Raw genomic sequence first — 13,282 nt, 5'->3', positions numbered from 1 at the left:
TTAGAATCAAATTCACAATTCATCAATATAAATTTAAAATATAGATCGTTTCATAATTCAATTTGGTTTGAAATTTGATGCGGGGAGACAATGGATAGTGTGAAATCATTGACAACAGGGAGTTTGAGGCATGGATATATTTCAAATCAAAATTACGTTCTTTGGTGTTGACAAATTACTTTATAATAGAAATATTCTTAGTAATTCAAAATTCATAAATCTTTTTTCTTATTTACTCGAGAGCTGACTCGCTGTTGGGCTACGCCTAAGGGGTGACTGTGAGCATATGCCATATGCCACGAGGCGGTCCCAGCGGGCTCCACCTCACGAGCCACTTGTCACCATATTAATGGGGGCACTCACTTTCCTTCGTTTTATCTTTTTCTTTTCTTTTTCTCGAAACATGCGAAACGAACGAATATCCGAATATCATTAACTAACTAGTATGGCGGTTTCTTTGACTAACTAATTTTCATGTTAAAAGTAAAGAATATACATTTGCATTTCTCCTCATTAACATAATTTTGTTTTTGTACGAAAAAAATCGTTAATAACATAATTTTATTTATTTAAATTAAAGAGGATTTTTCAATCTAATTAATATATTTTCATTAAAATATATGAAAATACAAGTGAATAACATTTTAAAAAAAATATACCAATTAGAGTAGAGATTTATCTTCATAAATAGTATTACTTTTGTTGATATGGTACTATTTCTTTTATGACAAAAGAATGGTTGGAGGTGAGTCCGCAAAGGGACTGGTCCTGACGATCAATTCATCGAGAGGCAACTAACATCTGCAAGTACTTTAACGTTTGAGTGAATAAGAAATGACAGAGTATTAGTAGATCAGAAAGAAAAAAATATCTTATATTTGAAAAGAGATGATTTATATAGAAAGATGAGATATTTTTTGCATGAATGCGTCGTGTGTTTATAGATTAATGGGATTGAGTATCCGGCGCCAGTGGAAGTTCTTAGGCAATATCATGACGTTAACGAGACCCTTATTAATATGAATGAAATTTACCATAAATGAGGATGAGAAGAGTGAGATCTTAAGTGGACGCACGAGTTTCCAATATATGACCATAATGATGTTATTGCGAGCTGGCATAAAGCTAAGATTGGGGCAACGTTAGGCCGAGAGCCATGGGTGAAGATTGGGCCGAGAGTCATGGGCCGAGATTTGAGCTGAGATTAGACAGGTACAGACCACGACTCCCCAGGTTAGTTGCATGAGAAGTGGCCATTTGAGTTAAAAAAAAAAAATTATATTTTAGTATTATAAAATTTTGTTAATAAAATATTTTTTTTGTGTATTTTGTTTAAAAATAAAAATTAACTATATTAACCAAATTTAAATACATCACCCCTAAATCTAAAATATAATTAATTTTTGATATAATATTACTATATCAACACTCATTTTATTCGAATCTTTATCTAAAAAATAAAAATTAAACTGCAACTATTAATCATCATATTTTAGTATTAGTTTATAGGACATTAAAATATCAAATAAGTCTTTATACTTATCTCATCGTTTTAAATTGTTCATTGTAAATAAATAAGAGTTAAATAAACTATTATACTTTAAAATTTAAATCTAATTTGTTCATTATATTTAAAAAAAATCAAATAAGTCATTATATTTTTAAATGAGATCATATTAGTTATTATTGTAAATATTTTCAAATTATAAATTATAAATTTCAAATAATATTATTTGAAGTACATAACTTCAAAGGCAGGCTGTTAAGTGTATAATGGTTGGTTTAGACTTTTTGAAATGTTTCAAATTATTATTGATGGTTCGTTTATTTTTTAAATTATAATAATTAAATTATTGTGGACACACATTTTTATAATATCCACGTCGAGCGATAAGAAGGATCGTGACAACTTCTCAGGGATAGGTGATCCCCCTCAAAAGTTAGCATCCCTGGGAAGTTCGCGTAGGCCCATCAAGATGAGTTGTCTCGGATCTTCCTAAAGCTCGATGCGAGGTGTTACAAAAATGTGTGTTAACATTTGGCGCCGTCTGTGGGAACCCCCTTGGCCGAACTATCCTCTCTCACCCTTGAAACGGTCCGCGCCCACGAGTGCCACCGCACTTAGGGGGAGGCTCTGGCGGTGGTGCGTTAGTACCGGGTTCGTTCCACCTCAATCACTCAGAGGGCGACTGCCCAGAGGATAATTGAGAGGCTCACAAATGCGACGGGACTCTTGGTTGTCGAAGGGCGATAGCTTGAGCTAACCCGTGGTTGTGGACCCATGATGACACCATGTGTGTGATACGCCAAGAGCCCAGAAAAAAATAGTATATATCGAGAATAAGTAAGAAAAGAAACAATACCAGTTAGATACCTTTTGAGCTAAATGTAGGTAGAGAACTCCCAAATTAAGCATGCTTGATCTAGGGTAATCCAATGATGGGTGACGCTCTTGAGAAGTTCATGTAGACTCATCAGGATAAGTTGTCACGAACCTTCCTATCACTCGATACCGGGTATTACAAAAATATGTTTAAAATCATTATAACTATAACTTGACGATGAGCCACTTCAACTATAATAATTAACAAGAATGATGTTTCATGTTTTTAATTTTAAAATAATTTAAAAGTTATGAATTGCTTATTTGTTTAAAAATTAATCAAAATTGGTAATTTTGTGACTAATGAAAAGCTAACTCTGCTATTTAGAAAAGGAAAGGAGAAAGAAGGAGTTTAGCCCGATGAAGTTTAAGAATTTTAAATTATAATAAAGATAATTTTATTTAGAATTTGAATGGACTTTGATAATTTATCGAAATATAAAATTAAAAAAATTTAACTTTAATTACTTTTAAAATTATCAAACAATAATCAATCAATTTTTTTTTTTTTGTTGATTTATCAAAGTGGTCCAACCAATTTAAAGTAATTAATAAACTCAATTTAGAAATTGTAAATTATATATATAATTTTAATTTTATATCAATCGTATAATAAGAGTTGATATGATTATTGTTTTCATCTGTTTCACGGAGTAAATTGCACCTTTATCATTCCATTAAATTTTAATAAAATAAAAAATTAATAATTTTTAGAATTTGACATGCAATTTATAAACTCGTCATCATTTTTTGAATTAAGGGAGGGTAAGAGGAGAAAAACGGAAGACACACGGGGCCAACTAGGCAGGCCCAGTCACGCCTCCGGGGCTTTCCTTGCCCCTTCCGCTCCCCAAGAAAAATCCCATAAATTCGAACGCTACGCAACTCCCTAGCGTCTTCAAGGTCCAAGGTGTCGTTGACAGACAGCGCGCTCGCTCCCTCCCTTCCTCCCTCCTTCCCTCCTCTCTCTCTCTTTTCCACATCACCCTTCCGTTTCTCGTCTCTACAGATCATGACTCGGACCTCGAATCCTAGCAGCAACAACACGCTCAAGTTCCTCTACAGCTACGGCGGAAAAATCCTCCCTCGTCGTACAGACGGCAAGCTGCGCTACGTCGGTGGCCACACCAGAGTTCTCGCCGTGGATCGTTCCATCTCCTTCGCAGGTTCGTTCATCAATTCTTTATTCTCTGTGCGTGTGCGTGCGTGCGTGTCGTATTTAGAATTTTGGAGGAATTGAAGCGAGTTTGGATTGGTACAGAGCTGATGGTGAGATTCGGAGAGTTGTGTGGATCGTCCATGAGTTTGAAGTGTAAGTTGCCGAGTGAAGATCTAGACTTGTTGGTTTCGGTCACCTGTGATGAGGATCTCGCTAATGTCATCGATGAGTACGATCGATACGCGTTGTCTACACGGAAGGAGGATCTGAAAGTCAGAGCTGTGCTCTTGCCGCTTAAATCTCTTAAAAACATTTCTCCTCCTACGTCAACTGGTTCCAGTGTCGATTTCTCTGCCACCGCATCTCCACCACTTGCTCCAGCGACGCCATGTCAACGCGGTGCTCGAAATTACTCGCCGGCCGTTGTATTTCCGGGTGATATCCTGAAAGAAGCGGGCAAATTCCGTTGCTGTCCTCGCTGTGAGCATGGAAGCCCTAGGGATCTGCACCTTGTCTGTCACTGGAATCGCTGCCAGTAACTCCAAGCCCCCATGGTCTATATATAAAAGACTGATATAGAAATATATACAATCGTGAACACCGAAATATCAGGAAAGAGAAGAAAAAATAACACTCACACAAAAAAAAGAAACTTGGTAATCCCGGAGTTGTTTGAGCGAGTTGAACTGTAAATTCTAGTTTGAGGACAAATTTTTATTCAACTTTTGCGGCGATGATGCCATTGCTTTCAAAGCCTTCGTTTGTTCTTTCCATTTTCTTGTCGAATAAAGGACCATTCGCATCCCGTGCCACTCCATTGCCGTCCTCGTTTTAGTCTTAACCTTTTCGCATTAGGGTTCCGTCAACCACCGTTATAACGACGTTTAGAATTCTGACTCGTTTTCCGCTTGCTGGGCTTGGGTTCCGTGTCAGATTAAGGTATACCCGCCGTTTAAACTTTATGCGGCTCTTTGACACGTGTGAGAAGCACATGTTAGTTTTTCTTCATATCCGGCTACAAATGGTTGCGTTCGTTGCATTTGTAATTAATCTATTTGTTGGTTGATTTGCTTCTGCAGGTGAGGAAATGTTGGAACCGGTCGTTGAATGCAATGCATCAGGGATTGGGAAAGCCTAATGGGATCTCTCCTTTCTTAGTTCGGACAAATGCCCAATTTTATTGGAACGTGTTGGATTGTACTCTGCTCTCCTGCATCCCCGAAACAACAACAATAACTTTATGCAGATAATCAAATTTAATGAATCATAGTTAACCAATAATATTATCGAGTATTATACATACATAATCAGGGACCCCAAGTGCAAGTTGGCCGGCTAAGGTCAGGAAGAGACGGCAATTGCAAATAGGTGGGGAGGGGCATTAAACAATAAGCTTGCTTATTCGCACAAGTGTGTTGAAGAAAATCATTCTGAATTTGGAATCTTGGAGCGAGAACGAATAATGAAGGTTGGATGTGCTATGGTTGGCATGGGGGTGGGTGGCAATAATGGAGCCAAGTCCATTGTTTGTTTGTTCACTATTTGATTCGCTAGGCAAAATTAGCAGAAATCCCACTTTGATTGGCAGCAATTGCATTCGCGTCCTTTGTGGAACCCATATTGCTTGGCCGATGAGAAACAGGGGATGTGCCTGGGGAACGAATATATATATATATATATATTTTAAGTGGGGAACGAATATTTGAGACTTGCAAAATGTGGTGTTGTCCAGTGCTGATTGGACGAATCTCGTGCTCTCATTGGAAGGTGTGATAAGGGATAATTTCTCTTTGTTTTTACTTGGAAAATATTTAATTTTTATAAATAATGGTTAAATAATAATAAATAAATATATATTATTAATATATTTTTATTTGTATTAATTAATTAAATATTCAAAGCATAATACATTTATCATCAGTTAATAAAATTATTTAAATATTTAAATAAGATACAATAAATACATCTTATTTGAAAATAATGTATTTCTTATTGTTTAATCATTTAAAATAAAAATAATAATAAATATATTAAATTTGAAATAATAGGTGAGTTTAATGTGTTTTAACTCATAAAATATTTAAATTAAAAAAAAATTATATTCTTGTATCAAAATTCACAGAAGAGTACATCTTAGGTTTAGCCTAGAGTATAGATATTTTTGAAATACATTTGTTTTAAAGTAAGTGGAACAGTGACAGTTAACCAAGAAAGAAACAAGGAAAAAAAAATGCAGGATCCTGGGCTTCTTTCTTTCCCTCGTACTCGACCCCATATATTGGACAAACCTTGTTTTTCTTCAACGATTTGTCAACCAGATATCCAGAAGGCGAATTTGGAATATGCCATCCAATATTAAAATATAAATAAATATTAAGTTCTGCTTGTTTTAGGTAGTTTATTTTTTTATGTTTGGATAGCAAAAATAGTATTAAAAAAATATTCTTCTGTAAATTTTAAAATTGATAAATTGCACTATTCTAACGAGATGTTAAACTTGAACATGTAAAATATCGTCGAATTTCTAATGTTTGATTTTTAAAATATCTTTTTTCTATAAAAATTATATATTTTGTGTTTTTAACATAAGCCCCTTGCGAGTTGATTTTTGAAAAAAAAATATATATATATATTATTTACTTGTATGTCTCTTTTGGTTGTGAATTTGATAGCAAGTTAGCAATTCCAACAAGTCTTTCAACTTGATACTTCGTAATTAAGATCTCGAAAGAGAGTTGGTTTTTTTATAAAACAATATCACGGCTCAGTAAATGCAATCGGCAATCCTCGTATTTATACCATATCATTTGCAGCAACATTGACATGCCCGGTCAAATTTTCAATTTGTTTTAGTACTGAAGCGCAAATTGAATCTAAAAAGTTATCCTTCTCTGGCTTAGTGGCTTACCATGGGGGAGGGGTGGGGTGGGGGGGTGCAAGTGCCAATTTTAACCATCATGGGATCATAGCATATCTTGTTCCAACTTAAATCTCACTAAGTATTGATGATGGAAACTTCTATTCCTTCGGTTTCTTCCGCCACTTAATTCGTTGTAGTAGCATTTCATCTCTAAGTACATGGGCCATGGAAGCTTCTGACATCCAAAATGAAAAACCAAACGAAACCAAGGATTACCAAAAATAGTGAAAACGACCATTGAAAACTAAAATCGAAAAGCCTTCCAATCGGCCCCAATAACCCTACGGAACAGAACCTAAAGCAAGCCCCCATGTGTGTGTATATTAGGGGCATGTTCATCAGGCTCCAGGAGTCAAGACCGTGAAAATTGAGTAGGACATTGATAAAATGGAAATCGACAAAGAGTCTGACCTCCTCCTTTGATGGTTTTAAGTAATCATCATCTGATGGAGCCTTCTTCTGCTAATAAAATCTCCCTTTCCACCAATTCAAATGTGTCCTTTAACCGGCGAGTGAACTTGTCGATTATGTTTCGGGTGATCCTCTGCTGGAACTTGCTACTCTTCAGCCATTTGACGCCAGCATAAACATCGAACTTGCAAGAACTGTGGGTAACATCAGAGTTCTCGAACTGGTACTTGAAATGGACCTACATGGCAACCATAGAATGTTAAGGCAAATAGAAGATTAGATTCCCACCTCAGATACCTTTGCAAAAAAAAATGTATTGGTACTTTACTTACACGAAAGTGATCGCTGAATGGGATATCGTGTAAGACCATGACCTCGTTGACGATCCAACCTTCCCCATTTGAAGTGGGCAATCTCTGCTGTGTGCAAGTTACTTCCCCTCCATAGATTGAGAATCGGCGGTTAAACTTGTAATACAAACGTCTTTCAGACACGTGAGGCTTTACAGGTTCCCAATCCGTCGTGACATAACTCAAGCAACCAGATTTTACCATCACTTTGTTTTCCAAGTCTCCCCCATCAAACATTTTCATCAATGATTTCATCTGCAGGATGGTTTCCATACAGTTTCAACATAATCACATGGAATATATCTATCTCTCGCACAAGGAAGTACCAAGGGGGAATTATCGGCCAAACAAAAGGAGCTATCTTCCCCAAACTATTCAGCTTACTTTAAGTACTAAAACTGACTCAACTGTTTCAATAGCTAGTATAAGTCTTAAATTTAATTACTTTTTAAGACATTTCCTCATTAGAAACTGAAAAAATGAGTGGTTGAACTAGCAATGCATTATCTGTCAAAATTCAAGTCCTGCTTCATTGGCATGTTTATCTTTAGATTACCAATGAAGTTCTTAGAATCAAATAAAACCAATTACATACAGTTGCTATTGAGTAAAGAGTATGAAACTAAAGAATCAACAAAAAGTATCAGAATCAACAGCATTATATTCTTCCACCAGCATAGAGACAGGATAACAATTTATACTTTTGATCAAGAAATAGTGACTTGAGGTATTATCTAGAAATGGCCTCTGCTTTCAAGGACTAGACCAGAGTCTCCAGACAGCTGGTCTGTTTCCCAACTAGACAGCTAAATTTTGAAACACTTCTTTACAAGCACAAATGGTGTAGATTTATTAGTTAAAAGCTAGTTTGTTTGCAACATGGTATTTTCATATAGAAAATTAATTCTGACACTACCTGTAGGCAGAAAAAAAATAAAAGAAATGAAGAATCCTCTATTTAATCATGTTCCCTGACACAAGAAAATTGAAGCCTAGCAGCTAAAGTCACGTATGGTAGGATTCACGTACGGAGGACTAGGAAGCAAGTAAATGAGAAGAAAGTATTGATAACTTACTTTCACAGGAAGTTCCGCAGAGTAGACTTTGGACATTCTTGCATCTTCAACCAACAAATAGGACCCAGCATCTTCAAGTAACTTGGACTCTCCATCGTCACCCTGCTGCTCTTCTATAATTTGTGCTTTCTGATCTGGAGTTAGCGTTCTTGACTTCCACAAGGCCATGATTGTCCTGTTAGCATAAGAGAATGGTTCATCCCCTTCTATCTAGGGCATAGCGCACAAATATGTCAAATGATCATCACGCCATCTCTGTGATAATAAGTGCAACACTGAGTTAATACGCAAACCCATACCTACTAGCAGCATGGAATGACACAAATGACATAAAATAGTAGTGAAGCCTGCCATTTTCATCTTGATATTTTGCACCATGCCTGGCATCAAGACCCCGGCCCCTACGAAGAACCATGACCAACTGAGGGCTGCCCATGGATGCTAGAGATGCAGGAAGCACTTGTATTTCATCAATGTCCTCCCAGAGAAAGAAAAATTTGGTTTTATGTCCAAACACGTTGGCATAAAACCCCACAATTCTTGCAGATAGAAAAAAGCGTCCCTGCACCAAAAACAAGACTTGAACACAAGGAGGTACATAAGAAGCACCGTCACTATATATGAACTACATACAGGATATAAATAGAAAAAATAGAAAGCTTTTGATCTCCTCGACAAAATATGTTTCTGTTTGGTTAGGATGAACTGAAGTACTACAGAAAAAAACATATTACAGTAAGTTTGCTAGGTTGAAAGTTCTTTTAAAGCCAAATTAACCTAACCCCATGCATCTATATAGAACGAATTCCATTGGAAAGAATGGTTGAGAAACAACAGTTTAAACTCCATTGGAAAACACAAGATTTCACTGCGTACTACTCAATAACTACCAAGTAATAGTTTCTTTGTTGGCAATGTAATTTGACAAAAAAAAAGATTTCTTCTATTTGAAAGATAGTTAACTAATACCTGTAATGGCATCTTTCTTCTTAACGAGCAAGAGAAATCACTGATAAGAAATTCTTCTGGTGGCAAACCAAAATTTTTTTGGAATGTTGAGTTTCTGTGTGGTGACCGAAGGTTCAACTGTCACATGTGCATCATGGAGTTAGATAAACATTTAAGGTGGGACACTACAGGTATTTTCCTGTCAAAAGAAGGTCTCTAATTGGAACAAATGCAAATATGGAAAGGACCTGTCCTACTTGAGACGATCACTAACAACTACCAAAAACTATATGAGAAGTGATTACCTTCTTCCCAACTTCCTTTTCCATTTTTGTTAAGTACTCTTTAATAGTTTCAACTCCATTGTTGTTGTCCAAAAATATCCTAAGATGCAACTTCGACTGAGCAGACTGAGCAAGTTTCCCCTCAAGGGACACCCAAATGTCAGCCAATTCTGTAGAAGTATGTTTTAAGAAATTTATCTCTGCACGGCCAAGAGAGGCGGCCTGATCAAATAGACCATCAAAATCAAAAACCTCCACATCCAACACTGAGGGTGGCTCTTCAGTAGCATCAAACTCAAGTACCTCTGCACAAATTATGTAGCAGTTACGATACAAACTATTTTTTTGCTGTTAATAAGCAAATAACCCATAGAAGATATCCAATGAAATGAGGATTTCACCATTCCATTTAGGATCCAGAGTTTGAAGCTTGATGGAGCTTGTTCTCGTTTTACAATTGCAGGTGAAAACCACATAGGGATCTGGCAAACCCGTTGGATCCGACGACGCCAAGTTCATTCCCCCAATCAAAGCAACAGTGAGAACCCACCCATCACCTTGAGCTTTGATTCCACGGTCACTTCCTGCAAATATAACAAAGCCAAAATACGGGATACATAAGTTTTTTTTATATGCTACTCGAATCATTTTACAACAGAAAAGTGATGCCTTCAAGCCTTTACCTCTTTGGAACCTAGCTTGTACAAAATGTGACGCCATGTTATAGACATGCTGTAATAGAATGACTAGAACTCCACTGCTGATGAGCTCTCCAAAATTGTCTGGCAGATCAAGACCGTTAAATTCCAACCCTTGCAGCTCCCGAGGTCTACAAAGTAGGAAATGAAGAAAGACATAGGAAATTCCGAAAACAGCACAAATCACGGGAAAATTCCAGAAGTACTCAATTGCCAACTTCCAATCAGATTTGTGCTCGGCTTCCAGTGTTGCCAACATATGATCCTTGTCTAATAAACTATCAGAATTTACTGGCCTGACATTCTGAGCCAGCAAGCTGGCAAATTCCATAAAACTCTCCTTTAGGCCCTGTCGAACACCTGCTTCAATCATGCCCTTCATCATTGTGGTCTGAACAAAGTCTATGCCCCAGGAAATTACAAGTCGACAGGATTCCTCACCTGCGGATAGCTGTGGTCCAGGTGACATACTGTAAAGGATTTGAACCTTGAATGTATTGCCATATGGAACTTCCGGCGTGCTCACATTTACATGAACTGCAAATTCCCTTCCATCTGCCTTAATGTAGGTCTGCTCCTCAGTGGCCTTAACAGCCTTAACCATCTTTGTTGCAGCTTTTCTATAGGCAACAACCCTCGTTAAACATGATGTGCCTTCCGATTTCCAGATCCAAGGCCCCATTTGAATGTCTGTTGTCCCTTGCAAGTCTGCAAGGTCTCTCCTAAACTGTGAACCAGGTGCAAAAAGGAATAAGTTGAGTTCTTTAGATGACAACATGTAGGTCTGGTCAACAAGAATGCCGCCTGGCAAGGACTCGGGCATTTCTGTTCCACTGCTTAGTGACTGCATCTTCTCCAAAGCTTCTTCAAAGCTATAACTAGTTTGAGGTTCTTCTGCGCAATCCTCATAATCGGACAGCATGGTAGACTGCTCTGAGGAATCACTGTTTCTAGAGTTATCCTCGCTTCTATGAAAAAGCGTCTCCAAACGGCCTTTAATAGCTTTTATAACTGGGTTTCTATCTAGGATCTTCCAAGATGAAGCAGCGCAGCTATTAATAACTTGAGACGTGACATGGGAACCTTCCTGTTCTTTAGAATCTATATTCTTTACACTTGGATCTTCATAAAAAATGTGGTCAGTGGAAATGTCTTGGCCTCTTCCATGCAATGAAATAGCGAGAAGAATTTTTCCTTCATCCACAAGACGAAACTTCAATTGGGAAAACAGGAAGAGCTGTTTCTGTATACATTTTGATGGCACTAAACTATTCTTTACCCACATTGATAATCTTCCATAAGAAACAAATAAATGGACTCATTGCTAATCGTGAGGACATGACTTTACCAACTGCACAAAATCTCATTGGATACAATTTTTTTTATTAAATGGTTTATAACATTGCGTATGAAAACATGAACACCATTGTAGCTGCTGCCTGTCAGAGTTAGTTCCTCCTGATAAATAAATGTTGATTTGAATTTCATGTATTCTCAAAATAAACAAGAATATCAGGTTCATTGTGTTGAATTTCACCAACAGAAAACAAAAAGCAGGATTAATGGTCTTTACAAACTCATTGTTGCTGGAAAGATGGTTGGATATTGGATATTCCATCCAGAGTTGGTATTATGTGATCTATTCTTACATGTGCAACTTTTTAGGACAAGGTATTATCTTGATCATGTAAAATAAATTTAAATCCCACTTCCTATGCAATTTACAGTAAACAAAAGACTTCATTGCTAACATGCTCACACTTTGTTGACACTCCTACATGTCCTTGATTTAATCAATCCAGCCAACATCTTATACTCCTTTTTAGATAACATACTTACTCTTGTTATGGCATAGAAAACAGCAAACTAACTCAATTGGTTCCTTTTTCATTTTTGGGATAGTTATGTTAATTGGACTTGAACTCAAAACTCTCATAGATATCAAATCTGCGCATGATGTTGAGCTCTCTCAATGCCCATTATCCATCAAATTAATGAAGAGGAACTAGTAGAACTCTGTCGTGACAACTACTTCATTTTTGAAGAATATGCGCAATAATAAGGCATAACGTACTCCAGTTCAATTTCTGCAGCATGTGCACATGCCCTCTGGACCACTAAGGTTTACTAGTGTCAAAATCAATGTTACCAAAATTGCTTACGCTAGTGATTAGCGAATTGACAAGGTCGTTCTGACATATAGACTTCATTGGTGAATAAAAACCACTCTGATTAACTTGTCGCTGTAACATCCCTTATAGAAAATACATTCTCACTCAAATCTGAATTCATAACCTAATATATAATATACACAAATATGCTCACGACACATCAAGAAAAAGATCAAGACATACGAGATGTTCCAGCAGTTGGAACAAAAGACAAAATTAAAATTAAAGATCAGGTTAATGCAAATATACTGTTCTAGGAGTCTGCTCTGCATCGAAAGAAAACAGGCGTAGAGAACACGAACCGCAATCTTTGTCGACGGTTTTTGAAGCTTTGGCTTTAGGCCTTTCGAGAGAAAACCAGGTGGGGGGTAAATTGTGATTCTCCTCGGCGGCAATGGATTTTATGGGAATCCGAAGCCGACCCATCAAGCTCCCAGAGGAACTGAAGAGCCCAGAAGGTTCGTCTTCATGGCGGTACACAGAGACCACAAGCTCATCGTCAATATCATGTACCCTGAAAGCAAACTCCTCGTTCCAAACTGGGTTTTTGGCGTCTCTCAAAACTCTAGTCTCGGAGTTGGACTTCCCAACGTGGAGCTTCGCGTATGAGGCTTTGGCGGCCAAATCTCTGCCTTCCAGTAGATACACGTACAGCTTCATTTCTATCTGCGAAGGTTACTTCTGGTTTGTTGAAACAGTGTTGGTATAAAATTGAATGGCTTTGGGAGGTGGCGAAGAGCGAGGAAATTGAGGAAGGAGAAGAAGAAGAAGCCATGAAAAGAAACGTGGAGCGCAGAAGAAAGGGACACGTGGGAGGGAGGGAGGGAGGAAGAGTAGAGAGAGAAAGAGAGAAGCGAAGCAACCGTGGACGGCTCTTTGTGA

At 37.3% G+C, this 13,282-nt stretch overlaps 2 protein-coding genes across 4 annotated transcripts; one reads left to right on the top strand and one right to left on the bottom strand.

The window, feature by feature from the left end:
* The first annotated feature begins 3,178 nt into the window (after nt 1-3,178).
* Nucleotides 3,179-4,823, top strand: LOC127793977 (uncharacterized). Its single transcript, XM_052324813.1, has 3 exons — nt 3,179-3,549; nt 3,645-4,481; nt 4,622-4,823. Exons 1-2 carry the CDS (start codon nt 3,396-3,398, stop codon nt 4,079-4,081), a joined length of 591 nt encoding a protein of 196 aa, XP_052180773.1. The 5' UTR covers nt 3,179-3,395; the 3' UTR covers nt 4,082-4,481; nt 4,622-4,823.
* A 1,441-nt stretch (nt 4,824-6,264) lies between these two features.
* On the bottom strand, nt 6,265-13,192 carry LOC127794099 (C2 and GRAM domain-containing protein At5g50170). Of its 3 annotated transcripts, none has more exons than XM_052324990.1 (10): nt 12,703-13,192; nt 10,215-11,423; nt 9,933-10,115; nt 9,553-9,836; nt 9,269-9,385; nt 8,599-8,861; nt 8,300-8,474; nt 7,206-7,478; nt 6,874-7,111; nt 6,265-6,637 (listed from the first exon to the last, which is right to left on the bottom strand). In XM_052324990.1, exons 1-9 carry the CDS (start codon nt 13,058-13,060, stop codon nt 6,902-6,904), a joined length of 3,072 nt encoding a protein of 1,023 aa, XP_052180950.1. In that variant the 5' UTR covers nt 13,061-13,192; the 3' UTR covers nt 6,265-6,637; nt 6,874-6,901. The 3 variants fall into 3 exon arrangements, with proteins under 3 accessions (XP_052180950.1, XP_052180951.1, XP_052180949.1); XM_052324991.1 differs by having other exon boundaries at nt 6,267-7,111; nt 10,215-10,589; nt 10,671-11,423; XM_052324989.1 differs by having other exon boundaries at nt 6,270-7,111.
* Between the last annotated feature and the right edge of the window lie 90 nt (nt 13,193-13,282).

The sequence above is a fragment of the Diospyros lotus genome, chromosome 2 (genome assembly GCF_014633365.1).
Source record: "Diospyros lotus cultivar Yz01 chromosome 2, ASM1463336v1, whole genome shotgun sequence".
Classification (NCBI taxonomy): Eukaryota; Viridiplantae; Streptophyta; class Magnoliopsida; order Ericales; family Ebenaceae; genus Diospyros; species Diospyros lotus.
The sequence above is the reverse complement of the archived record's forward strand: the minus strand, read 5'-3'. Positions and strand labels throughout refer to the sequence as shown.

Bases quoted from the DNA above. Each gene is read 5' to 3' on its own strand.
- LOC127793977 (XM_052324813.1), top strand. From the start codon at position 3,396: ATGACTCGGACCTCGAATCCTAGCAGCAACAACACGCTCAAGTTCCTC. The intron at 3,550-3,644 runs GTTCGTTCATCA...GGATTGGTACAG, and splicing joins TCGTTCCATCTCCTTCGCAG to AGCTGATGGTGAGATTCGGA.
- LOC127794099 (XM_052324990.1), bottom strand. From the start codon at position 13,060: ATGAAGCTGTACGTGTATCTACTGGAAGGCAGAGATTTGGCCGCCAAA. The intron at 9,386-9,552 runs GTAATCACTTCT...CACATGTGACAG, and splicing joins AAAAGGAAGTTGGGAAGAAG to TTGAACCTTCGGTCACCACA. The intron at 8,475-8,598 runs GTATGGGTTTGC...TTATGCTAACAG, and splicing joins TCATTCCATGCTGCTAGTAG to GACAATCATGGCCTTGTGGA.